We start from the raw sequence: 23,989 nt of genomic DNA, 5'->3' as shown, positions 1-23,989 counted from the left end.
GCATGGTTTCACTGCCCCCCTTTGATCTTCCAGTGACGAAGAAAAATGGTTTTGTTCCTTTTCTTTCCCAATTAAAAAGGTGGTTTCTCTGCTGGGGGTTCTCTGATAGAGCAAGGCCTGATGCTGGGCTCCCCAGAGACCTTTCTGCCTTCCCACAGCCATTTCCAGCTGAGAAAGGCCTTTATCTGTGACCTGCTTAAACCAGGTACTGGTGTTAGAGCCTGCTGTATTCAGAGCAATGGTGTTCTCATGGTACTTCTTTCTTGGGTTTGTTTTTCATGCTGGGATCTGCAGGTGTTTGGAGTAGTAACGGGGCTCTGAGACGCAACTGTGATGCTGTTTTATCAACCTTCCCAGCTGGCAAAAAGGTGGCGTGGTTTTATGGGTTGGTTTTATGGGTTGGTTTTGAGGTTGGGTTTTTTTTTCTCCTATTGCTGTATTAAACTTTCTGACTTGACCTGTTAGCTCAGCTCACTGGAAGCAGCATCAGCCAGGAGCCACGAGGATGGTGCAGCTCACAGTCAGTGATGCTTTCACTTGAAGCAGCTCTGTAGAGATCTAAGGTCAGATTGATGTTTTAACAATTTCATTTGTTCTTTGCCAGCACTAATTAACACCTCCGTCAATTAAGGACAAATCAGTGCTGTTTATCAACCAGTCTGCTAGAAAGAATGCTCAGAAATAGAGAGAAAAGTGAGCTGAGAGAGATGTGCTGCACATCTTGCTGCTTTTTGGATACCAATGAGCTGGGGGAGCGTCAGTCTGGCTCCAGCTCTGATTTATCTTAACCAGAAGTAGCATTGCTGACTTCACATAGAAACTGCACAACTAAATGACAGAAGGCAGGAACCTGAAGCCAAGGTGAGCAGCAGCAAGGAGGAAAACGAAATGAGCTTTACCTCCACCAGATGTGTTACTGAACGTGTGAGTACAGGCTGCTATTTACTTTGGCCATTCAGGAGGGTGGAGATGCACCACTGGCAACGATGAGCTCCAGGATCAGGCTGAGGCTGCGTGGGCAAAGGATGGCCAAGGGAAGCTGTGGGGTGAAGTTCCAGTACGCTGGCTGTGCACCATGGAAGGAAGAGCTATTCCCCTCTATAGGGGTGAGGTTAGTGCAGAGTATTTGTCATCTGTGTATCATAGTTTTAGCTGCATCACAACTGTCTGTCTATGAGGCCATAGTCTAAGCCTGGGAATAGCGAGCAGAACAGCATGTAAACCCCCCCCACACACACACACTGCTTCCATAGGACTGAGAGAGGGAGTAGAGAACCTAAAATCATGGGGCTAGCTCCATCAGTCCAATGCATGAACAGTTCTCTCACCTTTTTTTTGCAGTCAGCAAACTATGGGGGAAGTGATATGCAAAAAGAACCGATGCAGCTCAGCCCTAATATCTGGCTTACATCAACAGTGAGTCACAAAGCTAGCTGTGCTGAGATGTGCTCAGAAATACCAGAGACACCTACTGTGGGGGTCTGAGAAAAGCACCAATCGAGTCACATTTCAAATGAAATATAGATGCAGAGCTGAGCTTTGAGTATTTTAATGGACACAGGATAACAAAAAGTTGGGTTTGGCCAGTGCAGCGTTTGTCTAGACGCTGTATAATCCCATCCCTGGGGAAGGGAGTTTGTTAATGTCTCCTGGAATGTTACAAACTGTTCTGCAGTTGCTGAGGTTACGGCGTTTGTTTGCTAGATGCAAGTTTTGATGGTTGATTTCAAGTTGCTAGAGAACCAACTGCGCGTCCTTACTGAGCCCAGCTCTTTGGGCAGCCCAGGCTCCAACCAATGCCATGTTATTCACCCAGCTGGCAGCAACCACGCATCCCCTGCAGCCCCTCACCCCGGGCTGTATTTCTCTCACCCCCATCTTTCAGCACTGCTCACAAATAGCACACGTACTTCCCAGCCAGTGCAGCTTTCTGGGATGAACTTGGCTGAACCATGGTGAGCAGGAAGGCTTTGTGTGCACAGAGGCTGCCTGGGGAGCAGGCGCCCTCATCTGACACAGTGCAGGATCAGTTGGTGGAGTGCTGGGAAGGATTTACTGCACAGCCTTGTGGCAGCAGGAAGCTTTGGTGTTCTTTTGGGTTTTTTCATTACCCGGAGTTAGCTGGCAGATGCTCAGGCCCTGCAGGCAGACAGCAGTCGTGCAGCGTGTTGGATGCACATATATTTATTGTAACACGTTTTCAGCACAAAGTGTAACACTTAAGCACAGTTGTATTAACTACGATCTGTACAGCATCCTCTGAACGGCACAGACAACACAGACATGCAGCCCTACAGGCTCTGCAGCAGCTTCCAGGAAGGCTGCAGTGGTGAACAAAGCTGAGAACAATGAGAAATCCCAACAGCGGCTCATTCTTTGACCTCCCCTTGGGCACATACAGGCATCCAATAAACAAGATAGTGAAATTAACATGCCGAACCATTTACAGGATTTATTTAAAGAAGGATTTGCTGTCTGCAGCAATCTTTTGGTCTAAAAAAATCTGAAGGCCACGTTTTTTTTTCCTTTTCAAACTCTTCTGCGTTCTTCTCCGCACTCTACCTGTGAGTGAAAGCACAGCCCTCCCTTCCTTTCTCTTTTCCATGGGCCTCCAAGCCCAGATGTGATGCTGTGGAACCAGGCAGGTTCCAGCTCTGATGAATGCACAGTTTTGGTCCTCAGCCCAAGAGAGGTCACTTCTGCCTCGCCAGCTTTGCCCTGCTGAGATGCCATTGAAGCTCACTGAAACGCAGAGATGCTCCCTTTTGCCATGGCCTTGTCTTAGGTGAAAGAAGAATGTTTTAAGAATGGCCCTGCTGGGATAACTAACTAGCATTCAGACTCCTTTGTCTTCCAGCCTCTCACTGCTGGCTGTTATTATAGTCCGCAGCTACAGCAGCAGCAGTTGATGAGGGAGCATGTTATTTCTATCCATTAAACAAGCCACTGCCTACACAAAGGACATCTGTACTGAGAAGCTAAACGACCTCAGCACACAGGTGGAGGCTTGTTTGCAGAAAGCAGCTCATTCCTGAAGCCACCCCAGCAGCCTGGATCTGCTCAGCCAGGCACCTTCCCCAGCCCTGCCCCCTGAGCAGGGCTCTGTTGACCTCACTCATCCTTTCTTTCTTGTGACAGATCTGTGCTGACAGCAGGGTCATTCTGAGGAGGGGTCCTGGGCTTACAAAGTCCCGTGTCTTGCTCCAAAGAAGTCTGCCCATTGAACAGCTTTGAGTCTAACCTGTAAGGCTGCATCCCATATCTAGCAAGCTGCCAGGAGCTTAAGGGGAAACAGTACTGAGGGAAGGAGAACTCGTCCTCCAGCTTTGTTCTCTGAAAACATGCTGAATGCATGAAATCAGATACGAGGAATAGAAAATCCTGCCAGGATGGTGAAGGTGTAAATTCAGGGGAGAAAGAAACAGACTACTTCAAAGTTATTCAGTTGCAGCTGAAGTTGGAACAATGAGATAAGGAGCAAAATTGGGAAGTTGTGACAACCGTGCACCAGCAGCACAAAACTACCAGGAGACCTCGTGGCTTTAGTTAGCTTCAAATAAACAGGTTTCTCTAGTTGTGACGCTGCTTAGTGGAAACATAAATAACATCTCATTACCTTTATACAGGGTTAAAAAAGGAAAGTGCCGAAAGCAAAACCTGCAGAGGAGCAGAGAATCAGTTTACTGAGGACAAGCTGAGAGTGCTGATTTCTTGAAAGCAAAGGGAGAGGCTCAGGTCAAAACACAGGCTAGTGAAGTCCACCTGCAATCTCACCACCAGTTTCTTTTCCCACTGAGGCTACAAATATGAATTAAAGAGAAACTGATTTCTCCCGGTCTTTCATAGTACCACCTTATATCACCTGCATGAAACGATGGCCAAGGACACCTGCCTTCCCCAGGGTGTTGGTGGGAGCTGCACACGCCTTCGAGTACCACACAGAGGAATAGGTTGGACTCCTCAGGATTCCCCATCCATCCGCACACACAGTTGTGCCGTACCTTCCCTGCCCCGTCCTGCACACATCACACAGCCCGGGTTTCTGCTTCAATCTTCTGCTCCCCGTGCAGGTTATCTGTTTCTTGGACCTGGGCCACGTTCTGTCTGGTAGCAATCTCTGGGCCCCCTCCGTACAGTGTGCTTAAATAAATCCACGTCTCCTCAGAAATCTGCCCATAATCAGCACCTGAAAAGGACAACAGCAATAAGCGGACACGTAGCCATCAGCTGGAGGGGCTGCTGCATTGAATCACGGAGGACATCATCCCCTATCACCTCCCCCTGCACCAGAAGAGCAGAGCATGCCTGGTGCCCAGATCTGCAGTGTCCAAATGAAGCACAGCTCGGTGCCATGCAGCCATAGCAGCAGTGCTCCCACCAGCCCTCTGCAGTGCCACCTGCTGCTGGAGCCACTGAGGCTCCATAGCACTTCATCCCACAGCTGTGGGATTCTGCTGCAGTCACTTCTTCCCATCCTCAAACTGAGCCCCACCACTGAGGTCACACACAGCACAACATGAGCACTGACAGAACAGAGCTACACGCCACCCCCAGGCAGATGGGGTTCTACAGAAAACGCTCCTTCAAACTGTCCCAGGAGGAACAATTTAAAGTGGCCACAGTAAAACACAGGGAAAGCAAAGATCTTTGCTGTGAAGGTTATAGAAGAGGAGGAGAGCAGAAATATTTGCTTTGAGAGATAACCAAGATACAGATGCAATCATCATCTGCCCAGCGGTGCAGTGAGGACAGCCCAGGCAGTTGGACCACAGCAGATGTTGAGTAAAGATAAGTGCAAGACTACGATAGTGAGCAAAGGGAAATGATGGAAAGATGTGGAAATAACAACAACAGGAGATGGGGGACTGCAGGGTTTACTGCACTAAATCATGTCAGCAAGTTGGGTCGTGTGGGACCTGCCAATGGAGAACTGAGTGGAATATTCTCCCTCAACTCTTAGCAACACAAGACAGCAGCACATGCCTTACCTTGTTTAACATGCATGTGGCCACCCGCTTTTGCGAGTGCAATCTTGCTGTTGTCAATTGGTCCAGGCGGCTCTGTGAGAGGAAGAACAAACACATGTAGAACCACTGCGCTTTCCACGCTGCCACCCAATTCAGATCATTTCCCATGCTAGTCCTCATTATTTCTGCCCCATCCAGGGGACTGGTTGCTGTCCAGACCCTGTGCAGCCTCAAGTTGTACCCAGCAGGTGCAGTTCTTACTGAGGAGGACACCTAAAAATGAATTTATTTTCATTCTACCTCCCAGCATTGACAGTCTCCAGCAATCTCTGGCTTCTTACCATTATCCTTCCCTCTGACAAAGGCTTCCCACTCACGGAACCACTGCATGCTGATAGAATAGATGACACTTGGAGACTCCTCTGCCTGGAAAGCCTTGTTCAGCTGGGAGAGCAGGGAACAGAAGTGCAGAAAAGATTCAGTCACTGCTGAAGGAGCCCCTTCCATTAGCTATAAAGCAGCTTGGCCACACTTCAGAACAGCCCCTTATCCTGAAGAATCCCACCACCATGTGTTTCCACTAACTAGCACAGGCAAGAGACTGGGATGGTTTTCAACGCTGTTTGTCCACGCATCCACAGGCAGCATTATTGTGTTCCAGCTGCCCCTCCCCACACTGACAGCTCTGGGGAACCCCTCAATCTATCTCCTGTAAATCATATTCTGGAAAACAATGACAAGAGTTTTCCACCACTACCCATCCACAACAGGCCTCTATTTCCCACCCCCAACCTTTTCCGTTGCCTCTGAATCCCTCCCATACAAACCTTGATGAAGGTGTCAATTTCAATTCTCCTGCGTTTGGCAAGTGCTTCAATTTCCACTTGGCAAATGGAGCACACATACAGATGGTTCACTGCAGGGCCGCCCCCAAACCTGAGCACAAGAAGAGAGGGAGGGGAATAAAGAACTGTAGGAAAATGGAAGTGCTTCCCAGCCCTGAATCCTACACAGATGGATTTTTACATTACTCCAGACAGTGAGGACGGAGGTGCACCTGCAGCTCTTTTCTGAATGGACAGTATTGATTTTCTGCAACACACTGTTGTGTTTTTTGTCACAGTATTGTCATAAGACAATGCACTGATACAGCTCGTTTTGGTTTAGATTAGTGGGCTCTACCTAACATGGGTCTTGTCAGACCACACCAAGTGCTGCGTGCCCTCGAGGTGCCCCATGGTAAGGTGTTATAACTTGGATGGTGCCTAAGGTGGAGAGACCCCAGAATGACAAGACTGCCTAGGAAAACAGAACGGGACATAGAATGAAATGGCCAGTCACCTGTTGTAGAGATACTCCCACACGTTCTGGGGCAGAATCACAACCAGGTCATCAATGTAATGGTATTTATTAGGAGGGATCCCTGCAGGAAAAGCAAGAAGGAGAGTGAACAGAATTCTGGTTAAACGCAGAAACAGCAAAAAGACGAATCTTCCTTACTGAAAACTCCCCGATTCCAGCATTTGCTTCCTCTACTAATGGAAGTCACCCAAGAGTTCACTGACTGTGGAAGCTTCTCAGTTCAAGGTGACAATTTCTAATCAAGTGCTTCCTTCCTAATTGTGAATATAGGAACACGAGGGTTCTGAGGCATGAGAGATGGAAGAGAGCAGTAAAAATGTGGGATCAGGTCCCTTCAGGAGCGTGTGCTCCATTCTCCAGACAAACACTGAAGGCCAACCTTGCTGATAGGGGTAACGCAGATAAACGTTGCTTTTTCTGCTTTCTACAGGTTCGTTGTTAAAAACAAGCAGAGAACTGAATACTGTTGTTTCCCAGCACAAGGCATTTGATCAGCAGGACAATGGGGCAACTGTCTCATCTCTCCCTGAGTGGGCTGAAGCTTTTGCCAACAAAGCAGATCCTACAACAGCATGAGCTGTGACAGGAATACAGTGTTTGCTCATGCACCAGAAAACAAGAAGGCAGAGCTGAAAGTTGCTTTTCTGGGTTCAGCAGCACCTTCTTACCTCCATGAGAGCACAGGAAGGTGTGATTGGTGATGGGACCAGGCTCAGCAAAGGTGTTGAATTTGTTGAGCCACTCTCGAGAGATGTAGAACTGCAGTAAACTGTGCTCCTTCATGCTGGCAAGGGACACAACTTTCTGACGCTCTCGCACAGCCTCTTCACTGCTTTTCCTTCAGTAGGGAAAGGAAAACAAAGCAATTCTTCAACTCTTAGTTTTCTATACACATTTCTAAGCATTCTGCAATCAGGACAGAACTGCTGCATGCAGAGCACTGCTCACCTGTAGAACAAGACATAGGCTTCTGCATTCTGTACCACAGTCTCATGGACCTCAGTGACATACTGGTCGTCAAACTCGTACCACTGGCCATTGATCACGTTCTGACAGTAGGCAATGTAATGCCCACCTGTAACAGCAAACACAGCGTGGCTGAAATTCAGGGTGCAGATGAAACTCAGGCTCTTCCAGAAGAGCTGCTGCCCAGCCCTGGAACACACTTGTGCTTTGCTCATACTCTTCTTGTTCTGGCTCACTTCTGCCATGTATTCACAAGAGAGACTTACTGCCTGCTGTGCCATGATGGCAGATGACTGACAGTAGATCATAGGTGGTGATCTGGGAGACACACTCCTTGGCCAGGAAAGGCCTCAGATCCAGCCCTTCCAAGGGGAAGGAGACGTGACTGTTGATCTTGAAGGAATACATCACCTCGTGCCGGAACCGTTTCAAGTGGATGCAGAGAATCTATAAGACCAAAGACAGAATACAAAAGCAGTTTAGCTGTGGGTGTCCTGATCCAAAAGACTCTCTGTGTACACTTTATCTTTGCAAGGGTTTTTTGCCTGATATGAATCCTGCTGGCATATCAAAAATCCCCTCTGGTCTAGACACAGAGCTTTGCCACCAAAACAAACTGCTGTTTCAGTTCTACCTCTACACTCTTTACCTCCTCAAACTGTGTCTGCTGAATGAAAAGTAAGAGTGAAGGTCACTCACCTCTGGTAGCCGAAGGACTTTGCAGTACTTTACTCCATTCCTCAGTCTGAGGGAGAAAGAGAAACCAGCTGTGAGAACATGCTCAAGCAAAGGCCACCAAAAGGCAGAGCAATTGGCTGGCTGCATCTTGCTCACTTTGAAATTCAAGACAGATCCTGATTTCAGCAGCAAAACATTCAGGTTCCTTGCAACACCCTTATCAAATGAGGCATGGCAAGAGCAGTTTGTTACACCTCTTCATTCTAGTGCAATAGCTGCCAACCCACATCCCTATTCACACCCTTCTTGTCTCTTTTCCCACCTTGAAACCAGCGCTTTTTCTACCTGCCCACATCAGTGAACTCTCAAGACTGGAACTCTGCTGCAAGGAAAGGCAGATTTTACACAACACCCAGCAGAAGAGATGTCCAGGGAGAGGATGCAGCACAATGTTTAACAGTAGCATGAAGTAACGAAGTCCCAGAAATACCATACAGATAATGCAGACTTACTTTTTACACCTTTCACAACTGTACATGTTGTCCCCTATGGATGAAGAGAAGAAAGCTGTTATGCACTTACTCAGAGCACACAACTTGAATTGATACATTTCCATCCCGTGCAGGAAAATTACACTGAGTGGATTCTTAGGGAAGCCAGGGTGAGAAGAGATCAAAACGAGCATTTCCCTCAATAATGGTGGGAAGGAGAATGCAATCAACTAGCAGAAAAATCTGTACTGCCCACCACTGTAAGTGGTTACACCTAAGTGTTTAAGTCCTCTAAGGCTTATGGAATGGGCAGAGAAAGTGAAGAAGCTAGGAAGGCTAAAAAGCCATTGACTGAAACTGTCAAGTTTCATTACTAAGCGAAATAAATACTACAGCAGGCTTTCTAGGAGATTTAATGTGCCCCCAAAATGCTTGTGAAATATTCCTACATGCATACAACTCACCTTTCAGCTCATCTGCTGCAAAAAAGGCAGCAAGACAATCCTCCAGTGTCACAACAGGACCCCAAAACCAGCTAGGGATACAGGACACCACAAATCTACAGAGAGGGGATCAGGAGAAAGAGTTACATGGAAACAGTTGGGACATTTTGGCTTACAAAACCCCCAACAGATGGGCTTTCTTTTAGCTGCTGGTTCTAAGCTCATCACCCAGAGGTACAGGAAAGCTGATGTTCCTACTGTAACTGCTCAATCTGGAAGTAATTTGCACAGTTACTCCATGCTCCAGAGGGCATGATGGAGCTAAAAGCAGAAGTGAGGGATCATCATTTGCACAAGAGATGTCAAGGGCAATGAGAGAAGCAGAGAAACAGCAGAAACTGCAGAGCAAACCTCAGAAGAAAGAGCCCTCGCACAGGGAACACACCTCCGGATATACTCCATGATGAAAGCAATCCAGCCTTGTGAGGCGTAGTTGTCCCCACACGTCCCTGTCTTAGCTGGCACACTTTGGTAAATGGCAGAGTGCAGCTTGGCCAGGTCCTCCTTCCCTGGGATTGGGAGTGACAGGTCTTGGAATGTCTCCACTGTTGTAGAAACCTGGAAATATCCAAGAGAAAAAGGCCTGGGTTTCCTGTGCATGTAACAAATCCAGGACCTGACTTCCATCAAGTTTTATCACTGCAGAAACCTGACCTGGCAGTAACAGCAACTTGCTCAGGGTAGTTCTTCTTACCTACTGTAAGTAGGAGGGCTTTCAGTTGGAATCTGTTTTCTGATGTGAATGTGACAGTGCTAGACCAAATCAGTAGCACAGATAAGCAAACATCACTATGGAGGCTGAGAATTTCTTGGAACGGCAGGTCTCAAACACATCCCACCTGCCAACATTTCAGCAGTGCTGCATCCCACAGTATGGAAACAGAAAGCTTCATTGCCAAAAATAAATACGTAAATAAATAAAAAGTGGTCTATAAGGTCTATAGAAGTCTGCTCTCTGACCAACAGCTACCAGGAGACTCACTCTGTCACAGGTGAGGCACTGCACCAGGCTGAGAATGGAGCCATCGAAGATATCAGAGATCACACTGCGATAACGAAGTTCTTTCTTCTTTTTCCCAGAAGCCTGAACCTGGGCTGGAAGAGACACAGAGACATCACGTAGCAACACTTTCTGTCTCCTGGCTAAAGCAGAGTCACACAGACACACAATGAAAACACAAGACAAGCACTGATCCTGCATGTTCAGGACCATGTTTTGCCCTAAGCTTTACACTTAACTTCCTTTCTCCTCAGCCTGTCTGTGTACTTTGTCTTTTTATTAATCCCCTCTAGCATTTACCATATTTCTATGCTGTCTTGTGCTGGAAAAGACTCCACAGCAGCAAGTGGCCAAGCACACAGTTTTGCTTAACAAACCCCCTTCCCTGTGCACACGTGCAGAGAGAGAGTGCTTTTCATCAGGCAAGAACATCTGTGGCTGTGTTGACCTCAGCCAAGAGGCCAGGGCACAGTTCTGGAAAGAATGTTATTACTGAACAGCTGTAGAGACAATGGTGTAAGTACATGCCATTGTGTTTGGTGGCTCTGCAATGCTGAGAGATTTTGTTCTGCAATTTGCTTGTGATGAAGAGGCCAGTTTGACAAGAACAGAAGCCAGGCTCCGCCCTCAGGCCTAACAATGCTTCCAGCACCAGGCTAATATTTGCAGTTTAATTCTATTGCTGTGAGCTCATGATGTCAAAGAGCCCAGAAGCTCTCCCTCAGTAACATCATTTTATGGCTCCTTGAGTCACACACAGTAAGTGTAAGCATGGCAGACAAATGTTCACACGTCTCCACACTCCCCTGAAGAGACAGAGCTGTGTTTGAGACTTCATAGCTCTTCCATCAATAACACAGCATGCAACTACATACTTGGAAATCATTTCATGCTCCAGTAGAAAAGCATACTGGAACAGCTGTTGTATCCAAACCCTGACTTTACCTCTAAGTTTCCTGTAGACTTTGCCTGCTATGACTTTAAAAAGCACTGATGTTCCAGCACTGCTTAGAACTGCTAATCAAGGAGCATCGATTGTTCTTTCTCTCTTCTACAAACAAACCCCTCCTCCTCCCAGCATGGTCTGACTGCCCTGCACTACCTTTCTTGAGTACATAGGAAGGTCCAAGCCTGGCAGGACTGGAGCGAGGAGGACTGCTGGAGAGCTTGGAGTGCATTTCGTGATGGACCGGACTGCAGGGGCGAGAGGAGCAGCGCACGTAGGCGTCGTTGTCAGGTTCTGTTGGGAAAAAAGGAAAGCAGAGGAGCACAGGTGAAAATCCATTCTGAAAGCCAGCTGTTACAGTCAGTGTCAGCCCAGCTCTGCGTTCCAGCACAGAACCTTTCACAGCACTCACAGTTCAGTCTTTACTGTCCTTCTCACACAGTACATAGAGCACCCTCAGTGCATGGATAAGAGTGCATAAAGAACTAATAGCTATAAAATAAAGCACCAACCAATCCACCATTTTTTCACACTTGTGACTAATTAGGTTTTACAGCTTGCTCCTGTATCCCTTATCCACATAAACAGCACTGCTGCCTTCAGTGCCAGCTGGCAGAGTTAGGCTCTTATATAACGATAAGTGTTGAAAGATGGGATATGTTCAGTTTGAGGTGCCTCCACACCTACGTCTTAACAGCTGCTCTTTTCTTTTCCCTGAGATACAGAAACCCACAAACTGTGCATCACCCTTTTCTCCCCACAAAGTCCATAATCCAAATTACCCAACAGCCACTTCCACATCTATTCTCACAGCCTACATTTCCCCAGGCCAGCCTTTTAGACAAACCCAAATACATTCATAAAACCTTTTTCTCAGCTAGGAAAATACAGAAATATCACTTCTTCAGGTTTGGCAGAGACAGCTACCGCTGCCTTTAGGATGCAGGCAGCACTCAGCTCTCTGAGCACTCCAGCCTGGCTGAGCTCCCCAGTTTGCTCTTTCTTCTTACAGAAGCCATTTGTGCACAAAGGCAGAACTGCTGGCAGGGACACTGCAGAAAGCCCTGGATGCAGAATCTTCTGAGACCCACTGAGGGAACACATGCATTACATGCTGCTGTTGCACTCAGTGCAGGAATACAGCACGTCTTCTCACAAATAACATCACTGGAAGAGTTTCATACCTGGTGTCCTGCATGGGCTGGCAGGACGGGGAGCTGGGAGCACCTCAGGGGAGGCTCTGCCATCCACTGGCATCATAGTGGTATCAACATCTGCATCCTCATCCACCTGCTCCGAGTTGCTGCGCCGATGGCCACAGAACTTTCTGTCCTTCATCCTCTCTTTTTCAGAGATCCCTCTCCCTCCTTCATCCTGGATCAACAACTCTGTCTCTGCCATGCTCCCCGTGGTCCGGCTTTGACCATCTCCTTCACCCCTGTCACTGTTTGAGTCACAGGAGAGGAACTCATCCTCCGAAGGACTTCGGTCACCCTCACGCTTGTCGTCCTGGTCACCCATATCCAAATCTCGTGTCTCTGTAACAATTGGTTCCTTCAGTTCTTCATGAAGCTGGTCCATCAGGCAGCGCAGGAACTCCTGAGTGTCCTTGAAGACAGGATTCATTCCGTGTTAGTACCCATCCACCCAGAATTCAGGCAAATAAGAAGGCCAAAAAAAATAAAAAGAGGTGGCTCCATTCACAGCCTCAGTTCTGCCAACAAAAGTTATCAGCCTCTGCGACATGAGGAGACTCTTGTAAAGCAGAGGGTGCCACAGAGATTTATCAACAGGCATGTCTGCTCAGCAAGTGTCTTTAATTCCAAATGATAAAAGAACCAGTTTTTATCCAAATGTATTCATCTGAAAGATGCTGAGGAAAGCCAGACAGCCACTGCAACAAGCAAACCATAGAATGACTTCGGTTGGAAGGGACCTTAAAGATAATCTAGTTCCAAAACCCAAACTATGACCTTATTTATCAGGGCACTACCACTGATAAGAGGCAGCAGCCAACAGAGAACCCACTCTGAACCACACAACAGTTTTCAGGATCGCTCACTTCTGCCTATGGGAATCCCTCTTTTACAGAGGGCAGATTAAAATCTTTAATGAACAAACAGTGGGACCAGAAGCCAAAGACTGCACAGTCAAGGAGCAAGCTCCTAAATTTAAATGCACGGTAAAAGAACTGATATGTTGGCTTCAAAGCACCCGCTGGGGAGCAATCTGCTATTTTGACAACTTCAGAGAGATAATTATGATGTTTCTGTTTCTCTAACAAAGCTTGACTTCCAGCCTGCTCTGCCTTGCTTTCAACTTCAGAGCTGACTTTTCCAATCCAACATACTTGACATCAAAGATAAATACAGAGAGCCTTTCATTAATCATTATTTTTATCTTCTGTTTTGACTTGCTGTCAGCACCGCAGTTTAGACAGGCTGTCTGCTGTCACTTCTTTTGTAAACTTTCTAATCAAACACAGTTTGATGTTTACATTTTATTCTTACGAATAAACACTGGAAGCCATGATAAAAACCTCAAAGAAAAGCAGATTATCTTTCAGCATGATTTACTTAGCTGCAATTCCTCTGAGAAAGAATACAGAACGTGGGCATCTTGAACTTCTTCATACAAATGGATCCAGATTTCCCAGCTCTAACATGAATAACACCTGACTTACGTGGCATGTCCCAATAGGTCTCAAAGCCCTTCACAAAGGAGCTCACTATCACAATTTAGAGGTGAGAAAGCTGACACAGGAAGGGCCCTGATGCAGTAACAGCAAGGTCTGAATCCCACCTGAGGGCTCTGTCAGATCACTAAGGCCAACGTAGAACAAGTGTGACAGCCCAGTTCTAACTCCTCTCCCTGATCACAAAGCAGAACTGCTGCAGGAAGGGAAAACCACCATCTTTGGAATGATGTTGAATTTTCACTGAGGCCCCACCTGCTGTGCATAGCCTCGGAACATGGGGTTGACGAGTTTAATTCCATGAGACAGGCTGCTTGGAACGACATAACTCGGCCTGTTTAGGTATGGAGGAAAAAACAACAAAAGTTAATTTGCTTATCAGGCCTGGAGCCTGTGTAATAAGGAACAGAACAGGGTGTGGTAACTGGTTAAGGAGGACCCAAGATAATTATGCACCTGCAAAGCCTGAACTTAATTTATACATCACCGAGCTGATAGAGAAACCAAGAGAGAGAAAACTTCTCACAGTCATTTCACTCTCTCCTTCCAGAGAGAACCTTCCCTAGAGCATGCTTTAACTTGAAGCTCTGTCCACACCTGGAACTGTCTCAAGTGATTCTCCCCAGAGCAGGGTTTGGCAGTGGGTTACGTGGTTTGATTTTGCAGCAGCATGTTTGACAGGTGGGCTGGTGAGGGACCAACCAGTACTGAAGCAAGTCAAAACCAATATGAAATTGATGTAATAGTGCTTCAGCCTGCTGCATAAACACACAGAGCTGCTCTGCATCTTGCTTATCCCTTATTAGTGACTAACACAAAGCAAACACACGTTGCCACTCAGATTCCTGGCTTGATTTTTTCCCCAATTTATCTGTTCTCTGCAACTAATATCTTTAAATTTCAATAGAGCTGAGCTATTTTACATTGTGTTACACCAGTCTATAGTTTGAACCAATAGAAAACATTTCTCAACAAGTCACTTGTGTTTTTCATCTTCTGGTATAAGCTCAGTGTCAGATCTCTATCACAGATAAGGGAATGCATCTATCCCTGAAGGCACCATTTCTTTTTGCTGATAACATATTTCAGAACTAATGTAAATACAAAATCTATACACGTGAGAATAGTGTGACAACTCACCGTTTCTTATGCCAAACCTCAGACACCAACTTCTGGTAACTTTTGCATAGTGCTGGTTTTTTATCCGTACGGACCAGGCCACCACATTCCAGGAAAAACTGTGTGAGAGGTGGGCTGCAAGACAACAACAAGGATTCAGAGCACAGAAATTGCTCCTCTGCCTCTATTGAAAGACTGATCAAAGCTTAAATGCATCCCTTTTTGAAAGCATGCTTGTTTTTAAGTCAAGGGGAGAAGCGATTCTAGATGCAGACTTGATTTCTGCCTAGAAATGAACAAAGAAGGCTGATCTGAATCAATTCCCAGCACAGAGATCCTGAAACCAGCTGTCAGCAGAATGGCTAATGAAGATCTTACAGTGTGAGTTGTTAGAACGATACCACTGTGGAAAACAGAAAGATTGCATGTTTTCTCACATGGCAAACATGCTTCTGTCATGGTGGAGTTTTACTTCCAGCATTCATCTAGAGACAAGTCTCACACACAGCCACAGAGTTGGCTATTCACCCATTTTCCTACTGCAGAACTTCTGTTTTCCTAAATACTACATTGTTCATATTCCTTTTTCTGCAGCTAGCCTGGCTGGTTTATCCTTGCACGACTAAGGAAGGTGTCAGATCAGAGGTGCTACTGCTGATACGTAGTAAAAGACTCTACTAAAGGCCCTAATGCCTACCAGTTAGAGAGAGCCTGAAGTGCTGCATTCATGTAGCAGGAGTTCCCAAGATTTTTCATTCCAGTAAGGCCTAAAGCACAAACAAGAGAAGCATGAAACACTTTCCAGAAGTGCTGCTTTCTACATTCGTTCCCAATGGGAAGATAATGTGACCCTTTCTGGGCTCTGCACTCTGCTGCTAGGACCCTCTCAGTGCAGGTCCTACAGATTGCAGAGTCACCCTCACAGCTCTTCCATCAACTACATGCAGTTACCTCTTGGTTTCAAGTCATCGTCCTCTGATTCGGATTCACCTTCATCAGCCACTGCAATTGGAACAGCTTTCAGAGGGTGAGCAGGCAATGGAGAATCCTAGATTAAAGACAGAAAATAACCATCAGCAAGAGTCCTCCTTCAAAAGACGAGCTGCGAGAAGTATCTTAGGTGTAAACTCAGCCAGCCTTTAAAATGGCACACTCAGAAGAACCAGTTGTACTGCCTACCCTTCTCAGTAATGCATATAGAGAATGGAAATGGCACCACTACTGCTTCCAGTGTTAATAATGGAAGAGGCACTGGGAACATGCAGTGTCACAAGTAGACACGTTTGAAGTCTGACAGCTGATTTTTTATTTGAAATGAAGATATCACAGCTGTTGTGGCTCCTACCAGAACCAGATGGCCCATATAAGAAGCCAGGAGAGGTTAAAGAAAAACATCAAAATGGATATTCGAGTCGTTGGAAGCCTTCCTGCATGGAGAGTCTATAAAGCAAAGCTATTGGTCCTCTGACCACAGGCAGCCACCTTCAGTTGGAAGAGTTCCTACCACAATAGCAGCCTGAGCAACTTCTTAGCTAATTTTGCAACAAGGAAATAAAAAGCCTGCCAAGCATTGAGCCCTGCCAGGCTGACACACACCCACTGCTTCACTCAACTTTACCGAGGGTGACTGCGTGTGCGCCGCCAGCCGCTGGTCCAGGAACACCTCCTTCTCACAGGCATAACACCAGACCCGAAACGTGGTCAGATTCACTGTCAGGTTGTGCTTTTTGGCCTAGAAATAAAAAGGTGAAGTAATGATTTGAATGGTGGGACAACTTGAAGTGCAGAACGACTAAATTCAGGCATAAGAGGATTAGGTAACAGGAATAACTCAGCTCTCTCTGTCTTTAGATGGACCATAATGAAAAGCTTACCTGTGCATGAAGGGTGCTATGGTCAGAAAAGGACTCCCCGCAGCCAACATAAGGACACCCGATCTAGTGAGAGAAAGCAAAACTACAATGGCACACCAAATGAAACCCTTCACAAAACAGTCTGCAGCCCCAACCCCACCTACAGCTGCAGCTTCAGAACTGATCTTGCCACTCAACTGTTTTTCTTTGCAGGGCTTAGAATAAGGCAGATGACTGGAATTGGTTAATTTAACAGAGAAAACCTGAAATCAGTTTGCACCCACGTAAGTCCTCATTCCAAGACAACTGCTCCAACAGGTTCATCTGACCAGACTAAATGTCCAGGCACTCCAATGTCAAATCAAACTGCCCCTGCCCACCCACACACCCTCTGTCACTCCATTCTGCCCCAAACACCATCTTCAGAGCTCTCACTCTTGCAGCTTCCCCTTGCAGCGGATATTTCTATTGTGTTCACCCATATTTGCATCCATCCCTTCTTGTTTGGTCCAATACAGTTCTTTGTATACACTGAACAGAAATCCCACCGTGTCATGCACACGAACATCAAGCTGTTCTTACCTGAAGACAAGCCCAGAGGTTTGGTCCCACAGCTCCACATGACTGGCAAGTTCCCTGTGTATTCACAATGATAAAAAAATAAGCTTTGTTTGCATGTCTGTCTTTTAAGTAACCCCATCCTTCAGCAGTGAGAAACTTCTCAATGCGACAGGCCTCCCCCGCCTGCAGCTCAATGCACTGCTTAAATCCATGCTTCCAATGCCACGCTTTGCAGTGTGTGTTAGATAAGTGGCGTGTTTGAGCAGGATAAAACGTCAGTGCGAAATGCACCAGATGGGACTGACAAAGGCTTATTGATGGGCCACGTGCAAGGTACAACAAGGGTGGAAAAAAGAGTTTCTGCCTCTTCTGTACAGCAAATAGAGAAGGGGTTGGTAACCAGAACACCCCGTACCTTGGATTTGAGCAGCAGATCATCTCTGGTCACCTCTCCTATGGAATCCAGGTGAGGGCAGATGTCTCTCGTATCCCCCATTGTCACTGCAGGAAGGTGATTTCCTAGGACAAGAAAAGGCAGTTCTGTTTGGTTACAGTCAGCAGCCCACCATACTGGTGTCTATGGGCATTAAAACCATGACTGCTGTTTAAATGAAGCTCCACAAGAGGGAACTGGGCTTAGAAGACCTTTAACTGATAACCCACCTTCAGTGTTTCAGGAACTGCTCATTCAATAGGTGGATTTTGAACAACTCTCAATGAATGCATGGAGCTGTTCTGCGCCGCTCACACAGCCCAGCACTGAAAGCACAGAGGATTTCACAGCTGTGTGCTTACAAACCCCACAGATAGTCTTATAACAGGGTCTGTGCAGCCATCCTGGACTGAAGGAACAAAGCAGACCTGGAAGAAGGGATCACATCCCTGCACTGCAAACACAGCAGTGACTGCAGGCAGCACCTGGGATGAGCTGCTTAACAGCACTGAGAAAGCTCAGGAGCTGCACAGAGAAGGGAAAGGCTGCCACGTAACAGGGATTTAGAAGACAAGCAATAAGAGCACAGTGACTGACGCATAAAAGTGGGACACTTTCAGGCTCTGTGAGTGCATCAGAATAGAGTCTTTTTCTCCAAACACATCAGCACAACCAGCTCTAAATCCCACCTATCAGTGCCACGTCTGCTCTTCCATCTCTCTCCATTTCCTCACCCAGAAAAATCAAATAAACCCTTGTTTTTAAACGAAATCGGGGACCTCTTCAGCTCCCCCCACCTGAGCCTGTATTAGATCCCACGGCATTAGATCACACAGCCCCGTTCCCAGCCCAACACCGCGATGCTGCCGGTCCCTCCCGGCCTTTTCCTTTGCGAAATAAACCGAAAAACGTCACTTTCAGCTCCCAGCAACAACGGGGCTCATTCAAGAATCGTTCAGCTCATTCCTCACCGCCTGCAGCCCGCGGGGCTCCCAAGCATCGCTCATCAAACCCGGCGTTACACAACGAATCCCCCGTTACTCGGTGGGGCCTACGGGCAGCACGGAGCCGGACAAGCCGTGACCAGCGTTTTTACCGGGGATAACCCACCCCAGGCTGAACGTTCCCCCCCGTCCCATTCTCACCTGCTGGGCCCGACCCTGCGGTGTGTAGGGCTGGATGGGAGGCGGTGCTGGGGCCCAACGGAGCCGCAGGCACCGGGTAGAACCGGGGCGGGGCGGGGCGGCCCACAGCGCCCGGTGCGGCCTGCCAGGCTGCGGTACGGCGTCGGAACGGAGAATAGACGTCATCATATGGCGTCGTAAGAAGAGAGAGAGGAGGGAGGGGGGTGAAAAATGGCTGCCAGGGCGTTCAGACGGCGGAGGGAGGAGAGCGAGGAGGATGAGGAGGATGAGCAGCTGGCTGAGGAGGTCAGGTGAGCGCAGGGGATGGGGGCTGTGTGCCTCCCTCAGCTGAGGGAAACGCAGGAGCCATGTGGTTCAGGTATTGATGTGCAAAACCAGCGTAGATTTGGTGTTTAACTGCAGGAATTAAAGTGAATTAAAGCAAATAGAGGCACTGAGTACTGAGGGCAGCGGTTTGGGTTTCTTTCTGCAGGTTAAAGCTCGAGGAAGCCAAAGAAGTGCAGAGCCTGAGGAAGAGACCCAATGGGGTGAGGTAAGGGCTGTGAAGGTTCTATCTGGTATTGTCATGTAATAGCACCCATCTGCTTTATGGAGAAGTAGCTCCATGTTCTCCCTGTGCCAAAGGGAGTAGAGGAGTTTGTGTCTAAGCCTGAAGATGGTGTGAATGGTGAGTTTGTCCAGGTGTGGAGCCCTCAGTACAAGAAAGACATGGAGATTTTGGAAAGGGTCCAGAGGAGGGACAGGAAGATGATCAGGGGGCTGGAGCACCTCCCCTATGAGGACAGGCTGAGGGAGTTGGGTTTGTTCAGCCTGGAGAAGAGAAGGTTGCGGGGTGACCTCATTGCAGCCTTTCAGTACCTGAAGGGAACTTACTCCCAGGAGGGGAGTAAACTCTTGGAAAGGGCTGACAATAGCAGGACAAGGGGAAATGGTTTTAAGTTAAAAGAGGGAAGATTTAGGTTGGATGTTAGGGGGAAGTTCTTTACTAGGAGAGTGGTTCGGCCCTGGAACAGGCTGCCCAGGGAGGTTGTGGATGCCCCGTCCTTGGAGGTGTTCAAGACCAGGTTGGACGGGGCCCTGGGCAACCTGATCTAGTAAAGGTGTATGTTTGGTGGCCCTGCCAGGCAGGGGGGTTGGAACTACATGATCCTTGAGGTCCCTTCCAACCCGGGTCATTCTGTGATTCTGTGAGTGCAGGAAAACATTGGTGTGAATGGTGAGTCAGGTGCAGGAAAGCACTGCCAGCCTGCAGAGTCTGTGCTGTATCCTAACTATGGAAAAATAGACTAAGATTGGAATTGGTCATGGGATGTATTTAGTTAGATTGCTTCTGTTCGGTTCACGTAGCAGAGCAGTAGGTTTATCGGGGGCCCTTTTATATCTTCTCTCTGATTTCCTTCTCTTTCATATAGCATCACTGATCAGCTGATGCAGTAGTTGAAATGGGCGCCAACAACCAGCTTTGTTCCTTTGCTGATTCACTGTAAAGCACTAAAATCTCTCTGCCTGAACTTCTCATCTTCCCAAGACGTTGATAGTTCGTCTACCCATAGGGAAGGACAAGGAAAAATGGCAGCTTAGTATTAATACAAGTGTTTGAGACCTGCTGCTTGATCTAGGGAAGGATAAAGAAAGACAGCATTGTTGGTAACACGTTTCCTTCTATTTCCTTCCTTTTGTCTCTTTCTTTATGGCTAACCAGTGCTGTAGCTCTGCTTGTGGGAGAGAAGTTGCAAGAAGAAGCGACACTTGTGGTAAGTGCTTGATACTTTTGTCACTTTATTGCTAAGATGTAATGATGTGTAAACGTTGGTGTGATCCAATTGATGGCTGTAGGATTCTGCTTCTCGCAGCCTAATGCTTTTTGTCCGTTTTTATCCAGATTTGGAAGACTAGCCTTAAACTAAAGGGAAGCTTCAGGGTTTTGTATTTTATCTTGCATTACAGGATGACCCATTTAAGATAAAATCTGGGGGGATGGTGGACATGAAGAAACTGAAAGAACGAGGCAAGGACAGGTGGGTGCTTATGAGCTCTGAAGGTCTTTCCCTGGACTAGAAGTCCCAGCTAGCAATAAATTAACCAAAAATTGTACTGCTTTGAAGAATGTAATATATTGCACTTCCACTGGCTGCTGCTACCTTAGCTTGTCAAATTAGTTCAACAAAAAACAACTGCAACGGTGTGGTTTTCATTTAGGATTAATGAAGAGGAAGATCTGAACTTGGGAACTTCCTTCTCAGCTGAAACCAACAGACGGGATGAGGATGCTGACATGTGAGTTGAGCTGCGTGTTGTCTGTGATGCTGAACTCTGGGCTGGGTGTCCTCTCAGTTTATCTGTATTATTTTGGATACTGAATGTCTCAGAACAACTTCTTGATTCTCACCTGCTTTTTCACCTTCTGGCTGCTAGACTTGAGAAGGCATTTTCATGCACAGAGTTGGGAGATGCCAGTCAACCAGCCAGTACAATGGTATTAAATTCCAGCAGCAGCCTTCCTTGATGGGTTATGGAAGAGCTTGGGAGACCTTGATCAGAGCTGCAGATATCTTGTTTTATGTTCTTGATGTTAGCTGACTGCTTTTGGATTCATTTCTCTCTCTCAGCCTTTGGGAGAGCAGTGCAGCTGTGTTCAGCAATTAGGTACAGAAAACAGAACTAAATACCACATCTCCCTCGTGGATCGTTCTTTAGGATGAAATACATTGAGACAGAGCTGAAGAAGAGAAAAGGAATTGTGGAGAATGAAGAACAGAAGGTGAAGCTGAAGAACGCTGAGGACTCTCTGTATGAGCTGCCGGAGAACATCCGTGTCTCCTCTGCCAAGAAGACTGAGGAGATGCTGTCCAACCAGATGCTGAGTGGCATCCCTGAAGTGGACCTGGGAATTGAGTACGTTGTTCACAGATCTGTTAGTTAAGGCCTGAATTACAGGGATGAGCATCGTGATTGGAAGCTGCTGATCAGCAGAGCACTGGTGTGGCTGCATTCTACAACCCCCCTTCTGGCTCTGTGATGGGATTAAGTCTTCGTCTGGATTAGTGGGGTGTTTAGCACTGCATGTTAAATTAAACACAGCAGTAGGTTTCCAGCGCAGTATGATAACGTGACCTCTGGGAAGAGGCACTTCCATTTTTGTTACTGCAGTCAGCAGCTCTCTGGAGTTTATCAGTGTATGTTGTGCACTGAAATAGGATGTGTGCTTCACTTTTACCTTGTAAACAAACCATCTAAGCATCGGATTTCTATAGCACTGCAGCCTCTTAACCAAAATTAGACCAAATACAATACGAGCACTGTTAATGCATGCAAATCCATTTGTTTTGAACGACTTGTTACTTACCTGCTACTGTTCTTTGTTTTTCTTCCAGTGCAAAAATAAAGAACATAATCTCAACTGAAGAGGCCAAGGCCAAACTGCTGGCAGAGCAACAGAACAAGAAGAAAGACAGCGAAACTTCCTTTGTTCCCACAAACATGGCTGTTAACTATGTCCAGCACAACAGATGTAAGTCTCATGTGGTTGTCCTGACCCCAGTATGACCCACCCCTCTGCTAGAGAAAAGCAGTCAGTTGAGATGGAGTTTGTGCAGGAGAAATTAGTCCATGTATCAACACAAGCAGCTGTCTGGTTTCTTTCTCTGGGATGTGCATTTAGGCCCCATCTGGTTTGCCTGTTCTTTTGGTTTTTTTCCCCCAATCCATCAGCATAGAAAAGGACTTATTACTTTTGACCCAACTTTCTGCTCTTGAACTCCCAGTTGACAGTTCCTCATAAATTTCAAGCTTTCTTTTTCTTTAAGTTATGCCTTGAACGTGTGTTGGAAGTATCTGCCTCGTCTGTGGTTATAAATGATGGGTTATAATTGAGAGAATCCATTTTGCAGGCTGCCAAAGCAGACAGGTGGTCAAGCAAACATAGATCTTAGTAGACAGGAGATAGGAATTAATTTCCGGGAGAGCCTCCCATACCACAACCATCTGGAGGAAAGGCAGCCTGTTACCATGTCTGACCGCACCTACAGGGGTGATCTGGTGTCAGGTTTGTGTGTTCTGAAGGAAATTAAGCATTTTTGGGTGACTTCTGATGAAATAGTGCCTCTGAAACATGGTGTATCCTATCCATAGAAAGCAATTACTGGAACACTTGTCGTGAGGTTCTGTGGTTTCTCCTGAAGATCAGTCATAGTAAGTGCCATAGAAGAACATCTGTGTGAAGAATGCAACTCTGAAATACTCTACCTGATGTTTTCCTTCCTTCAGTTTATCACGAGGAGCTCAACGCGCCGGTGAGAAGGAATAAAGAAGAGCCAAAGCCCCGTCCACTGAGAGTGGGGGATACAGAAAGGCCAGAACCTGAGCGTAAGTTCCTGATCTGAAGTGTCTTAAGGGAAGGTACTGGAATGTGTTGGGGTCTCATACAGAGATGTAGCTCTTTTGTTGTGCAAGGTCCCATAGGAAACCAGCTGGATGCAGGATTGTTTAGTGATACCTCTAGATGGAGCAGCAAAGGTCACCACCAGAATGCATTAACCAAGCTGATTGATAGGGGTGTGCTGAAAGCTGGGATGGCAAGGGAAGCGAGGTTAGGGAGCACTGAAGGACAGCCTTTCATAGAGCAAGGGACGGCAGTTGTGTGGCTTTACAGGAGTTCATAAGGTTCAAGTTTAGGTAATGTCATCAGGGAAAGGACTGGAAATGTGCTGATCCTCTGTTCCTTCTCAAGGTTCTCCTCCAAATCGCAAACGTCCACCCAATGAAAAAGCAACTGATGATTATCACTATGAGAAGTTCAAGAAGATGAACCGGCGCTACTGATAAACGTGGGCTGAGGGCTCTGCAGAGCTGCTTGTTCTCCCCATCTCTCATGGTGGATCTTGTGTCAGTGCCCAGGAATGGAGGAGCTTTCCTTGTGCTCTTGTCGATCTGTTTGTGAACTCTGGCTGGTAAAATCTTGTATATAACTTTTATTTTCCATCATAAAGCTTATTTTATCATAACGTCAGCTTTCACGGCGAGACTTTTTGTAGTGGGAAGATGAAATTGACTTTACAGATCCTCTGTATGGAGGAAAAACAAGTCAAATCTCCTTTAAAAGCAGGAGGAGCCCTTCAGGAGTGGGAAGGGGCAGAGATCAGTGTTAGCAGGGAGGAGGTTGGAGGGGGGTGATGTGAAGGAGCCTGAAAGCAAGAGATGGGGCTTAATAAAAGTCTTTTAAGGCACTGTAATGGATGTGTTCTTAATGGAGTTGTGGACAGCCCACATCA

The 23,989-nt window shown here is 46.9% G+C and overlaps 2 protein-coding genes across 3 annotated transcripts; one reads left to right on the top strand and one right to left on the bottom strand.

Annotated features, from left to right (window-relative positions):
• Positions 1-2,166: 2,166 nt before the first annotated feature.
• On the bottom strand, positions 2,167-18,847 carry USP20 (ubiquitin specific peptidase 20). 2 transcript variants are annotated; one of them, XM_015879190.2, is made up of 25 exons: positions 18,720-18,847; positions 17,805-17,900; positions 17,557-17,660; positions 17,163-17,216; positions 16,602-16,664; positions 16,346-16,459; positions 15,679-15,775; positions 15,425-15,494; positions 14,749-14,862; positions 13,864-13,942; positions 12,098-12,521; positions 11,070-11,207; positions 9,950-10,062; positions 9,353-9,525; positions 8,929-9,023; positions 8,486-8,519; positions 7,995-8,040; positions 7,562-7,742; positions 7,278-7,404; positions 6,998-7,167; positions 6,309-6,390; positions 5,795-5,903; positions 5,309-5,411; positions 4,989-5,060; positions 2,167-4,186 (listed from the first exon to the last, which is right to left on the bottom strand). In XM_015879190.2, the coding sequence occupies exons 3-25, from the start codon at positions 17,635-17,637 to the stop codon at positions 4,026-4,028; spliced, it is 2,700 nt and encodes an 899-aa protein (XP_015734676.1). In that variant the 5' UTR covers positions 17,638-17,660; positions 17,805-17,900; positions 18,720-18,847; the 3' UTR covers positions 2,167-4,025. The 2 variants fall into 2 exon arrangements, with proteins under 2 accessions (XP_015734676.1, XP_015734675.1); XM_015879189.2 differs by lacking the exon at positions 17,805-17,900 and having other exon boundaries at positions 18,720-18,846.
• Positions 18,848-18,872: 25 nt separating this feature from the next.
• Positions 18,873-23,950, top strand: C17H9orf78 (chromosome 17 C9orf78 homolog). Its single transcript, XM_015879195.2, has 9 exons — positions 18,873-19,009; positions 19,192-19,251; positions 20,422-20,473; positions 20,667-20,737; positions 20,919-20,996; positions 21,417-21,614; positions 22,094-22,230; positions 22,986-23,084; positions 23,449-23,950. Exons 1-9 carry the CDS (start codon positions 18,930-18,932, stop codon positions 23,538-23,540), a joined length of 867 nt encoding a protein of 288 aa, XP_015734681.1. The 5' UTR covers positions 18,873-18,929; the 3' UTR covers positions 23,541-23,950.
• Positions 23,951-23,989: the final 39 nt, after the last annotated feature.

This window comes from Coturnix japonica, chromosome 17 (genome assembly GCF_001577835.2).
Source record: "Coturnix japonica isolate 7356 chromosome 17, Coturnix japonica 2.1, whole genome shotgun sequence".
Classification (NCBI taxonomy): domain Eukaryota; kingdom Metazoa; phylum Chordata; class Aves; order Galliformes; family Phasianidae; genus Coturnix; species Coturnix japonica.
Note: the sequence above shows the minus strand (reverse complement) of the source record. Positions and strands in the feature narration are given on the sequence as shown.